General features: G+C 35.5%; 1 protein-coding gene across 1 annotated transcript; it reads left to right on the forward strand.

Annotated features, from left to right (window-relative positions):
- Positions 1 to 329: 329 nt before the first annotated feature.
- On the forward strand, positions 330 to 1057 carry PpBr36_02276 (uncharacterized protein; the record flags this gene model as incomplete). The annotated part of the gene is made up of 2 exons (XM_029889458.1): positions 330 to 873; positions 981 to 1057. 2 exons carry the CDS (start codon positions 330 to 332, stop codon positions 1055 to 1057), a joined length of 621 nt encoding a protein of 206 aa, XP_029753745.1.
- Positions 1058 to 4269: the final 3212 nt, after the last annotated feature.

A 4269-nucleotide genomic window follows, 5' to 3' on the forward strand; every position in this document is an offset into this window, starting at 1 on the left:
GCCACCAGTTCAAAGGGTTTTATTCACCTCCCGCTTTGATCATACGCAGGACTTGCTCCCTTTTCAGCTCCGCCACTTCATGAGACAAAGGTTCATCAAGTGCAAAGGCTCGTCAAGTGCAAAGCCTCGACACGACTCACAGACCAGCAGGCCAATATAAAAAGGCTCCAACAGCTTCAGACCTGGGAACTCAACTACGACAGATATCCAAACCAACCTTCTCTCCCATTTTCACATCTACTATCAAAACAACCTTGACACCTACAACAAGAAGAACCTCCACTTGTACAGCAAGAAACAAAAAAAAAAAAAAACAAAACCCAGCCACAATGTCTGCTGAAGATAACCAAACTTGTATTGGTGAATTCACCGTTCAACCCGTCTGCCGCGCCCTTCCCTGCTCGGGCCTTCCGCCCGTTGTGGTGCGGACCGACAACTTCATGCGAGGGGCCGATGCTGTGGTCGGCATGTGCATGCTCCTGGAACAGGACGGCAAGACCCCCGTCGAAAACGTCGTCGACGCGAGCGGCAACTCCCTGGAGAGCTTTTTCAACGTCAACCAGGGCGCCGGCCTACAGTGCCATGCGTCGGAACCGGTCTTCGACCTGAAGCTGTTTTCAAAGACGGCCAGCAGGCGCGGCGGGGGATCGTCGTCGTCCAGCGCCGCCGCCGCCGCCAGCGGGAAGAAGAGCATCTACTTTGGCTTCAGCGGCCTCGCCATCGCCTGGCCTGGCACTTATACCCTCGCCGTTTACGTCTGGGTCTACCCTAGACCCGGCCCGAACGGGGAGGCCCCCGAGCCCTACTTTGCTGGCCAGGTTGTTTCTGAACCAATCGAGGTTGCTGATGGCGAGGACCCCGAGGAGCGTCCCAGTAAGCATTTCCCCTCTCCCCCCCCTTTTTTTTCTAATTCTGCAAACGGACAGTGGAACCATCCATCCCTTGGTTTACAAACGCTGACATTGTTTTGATATAAACAGCCAAGGAAGAGAAACGCATCCTCAGTCGTATGCGTAACATGGCCATCATGTCCCACTTCAATATCCCGCACCAATAAGTTGCGCCAGGCGAAGCTGCTGATGATGAGCTGATTGATGCCGGAGAGTCAATAAGCAAAGCATACGGGTGCTGGATACATGTAAAAGGGCTTTGATTGATTGATTTCTTTTCGTTTTTCCTTTGTTATTTGTTGTTATCTGCGCCGAATCTGGACCACTGCATCCCTGACATTTGCCACGTGATTCGCCCCGCTTTTGTTCAGGCTTTTCAGGCAAAATTCACCCGCGCTCAGGCTGTGTTCACCCTCGCTCAATGGTGGCTCACCTTGTTCAGTCACTGCTCAGTCGCTATTCAATCGCTGTTCAGGCTGCTCAGGCGTTGTTTAGTGTGTTCAATCGCTGTTCAATCGCTATTTAGGCTGTTCAAGCGTTGTTCAGTGTATTCAATCGCTGTTCAGTCGCTATTTAAGCTGTTCAGGCGTTATTTAATGTGTTCAATCGCTGTTCAGTCGCTATTTAGGCTGTTTAGGCGTTGTTCAATGTATTTAATCGCTGTTTAGTCGCTATTTAGGCTGCTCAAACTACGGCCACCCATATTTAGTCGTGGTTTAATTAACATTCCTTTTTCGGTAATTTAGCAGCTCCTGCAATTAAATAATACGTTGGTCCCTAATTTTAACCCTCCAAAACTAGGACGAAAATGTGTTTTTATTAATTATATCCCAAAACTAATTTTCCAAAAAAATGTCGATTAACAATTATTTTTAAAAATGGTAAAATATTCCAAAACAAATCCAGAATTTTATTTTTAATTAACTAAATTTTTTTTAAAAAAACTTTTTCGGGAATTTTATTGGTTTAATATAAATTTTTAGTTGATAAATGCAATATTTTAACAAAGGGTAATATAATACATAATTAGAAAAATGCTATTTATAATAAAAATGTGTATTACCCGGTAATAACAAATTTCTTTATACAAATTTACCTAAAAACCAATACGGATATATTATACCAAATTAAGGTAATTTTAACCGGTACCTAAACCTAATCCGGTTATAACCCATAATATAAAAAAAAAGATATAAGGGTAATTAATTGGTATTATTAACTGGTATTATATCGCATTTTTAAATTTGTTGCGTTTTTTAATGGATATATATTGTTGGAAATGCCCGATATTCTGTTATATAAAAATAATAAAAATGTTTAAAAAAGGCGCAGTCCTTATTCCTATAGCGTAAAATGCACGATTACACATATAACCAAATGCCTATTATTTTTGGTAAATATAGATCCATAAAATTTTAAAGGAAATTTTTTTTACAATATTAACCCATAAGGCAGCCAAATGTAATTTCCCCTAATTTGCAAATTATATATAACCGTTCACCTATTTCCTCATATTTGTCAAATTCTTTTTTTCATTAATAATTTTAACACGGGATTTTTAAATATTGCGAACCTTCGTATTTTAAACCTCCAATCTTCCGGGTAATCCTACCAAAATTTTTTTCGTTTTACCAACCATTTTTATTATTTAATATTATTTCTTTTAACGTCGTTTCCCAAAAGCAATAGCAAAATTATCCAAACTTTTTTAAAATTTTAAATTACAGCGATTTATTATTATAGGTATTAAAAAACTCAAAACATATGGGGAAATTGTAATGGAGCGTACTTTAGCAAAAGGGTTTCCAACTAATTTTTCACAAATTAGTGCCAATTAATTACGTAGGAAATTTCGTAATAAAACCAAAAAATGTTATAACGATGCATTTGCAACATAGTTTTGGTAAATAACCTTTTTAATTTATACCAAAATGCTTAAACTGAATAAAATTTTTATTTAATTATAAATAGTTAAAAAGACTTTCGGACCCCCGAAATATGCGAATTATAAAGTATTTCGTTAAAACATTGGCCTTAGGAAAAAAGGGTAAATTTGACAAAATTTATGGGTTACCGATAGTGGATAATTTAAAATGCTTTGTGCGCCATTTTTGCAATGCGTGGGAACGATACCATAAAGCAAATATATTACCAGATATAAAACATTTAATGGTATATGTAAGTATTTTTTTAATTTTTTATTAAATGTGTTTTTACTTTTTTTAAAATATTAAAAAAAAGATTTATTAATATAAATAAAATGTTAATGTTTGTAAACAGTATATTTAAGGTAAATTAGCAGACGAATTTAGCCTAAAAAACCTACGCAAAAAACAAACGTTTTTCACGATAAAGAATTTTATAAAACTTTATCAATTTTTATAGTTCGAAAACTTCTATAATTACGTATATAAAGGGTATCGGGTAAACGACGCCAATTTATTAAACATATATTATTTCAGCTTTACTAAAGTAGCAAAATTATATGGAGCAAAATATAAGGTAAAATGCTTTTTTAATCCCATATTATTTCATTAAAGCTGATTTTAAAATAGGATTTCGTTTTATTAATTGGTTGGAAAAACGGAAAAGCTAAATTTAAACTGAAAATACGAAAGGTAATTTGTAAAGGAAAAAATAATAGGCAATAAATCGATCCGCTATTAAATACCCGTAATTCAATTATTTATTTTTATTTAAACCAAAGCATATTATACCCGAAAATATATCGTTAAATTCCGGCCCGCCGCCTTTATATTTATAACCAATGCTTTTTTAGCTGGTAAATATTATTTTTTCTAAAATTATAAAAGGGAATCCTTTATTGTAAAAAATTTTGCAAATTATGCCTTAAAAAGGCCGAAACCACCGAATTATACCGTTCGCGGATAATATAAAAAACCATCCAATTTTTCCTATATGGATAAAAACTGGTCCTAAATATAATGCGAAAAATTTAAATAACGTATTATAATATATTTTAAATTGGGTAAAGCGTGCAGGATTTGTAAATGGTATTGGCGGTTTTTATAGCGTACGAAGGGAAGTTTTTATTAAAACCAACGGTAAAAAAATAACTTTTTATTATTTCCACAATATATTAATTTTATTATAGGGGATAATGGTTAATCGGTCGAACAGCTCCAACTTTTTGCGGACTATAAAAATTTATTAGTTTTTCAAAGGTACTATTTGGGCGTAATAAATACAGTCGATGGCGCGGTAAATTATTTGGGCATGGATACTAAACGTAATTTTATTAAGGATTGCCAATTAGCAATAATGGAATGGGAAAACGATTTAATTTAACAATTTCCGGCACGGGAATTCGATTAACTAAAACGAAATAAAAACTATATACGATTAACGGAACAAATTT

The sequence above is a fragment of the Pyricularia pennisetigena genome, chromosome 3 (assembly GCF_004337985.1).
Source record: "Pyricularia pennisetigena strain Br36 chromosome 3, whole genome shotgun sequence".
NCBI lineage: Eukaryota > Fungi > Ascomycota > Sordariomycetes > Magnaporthales > Pyriculariaceae > Pyricularia > Pyricularia pennisetigena.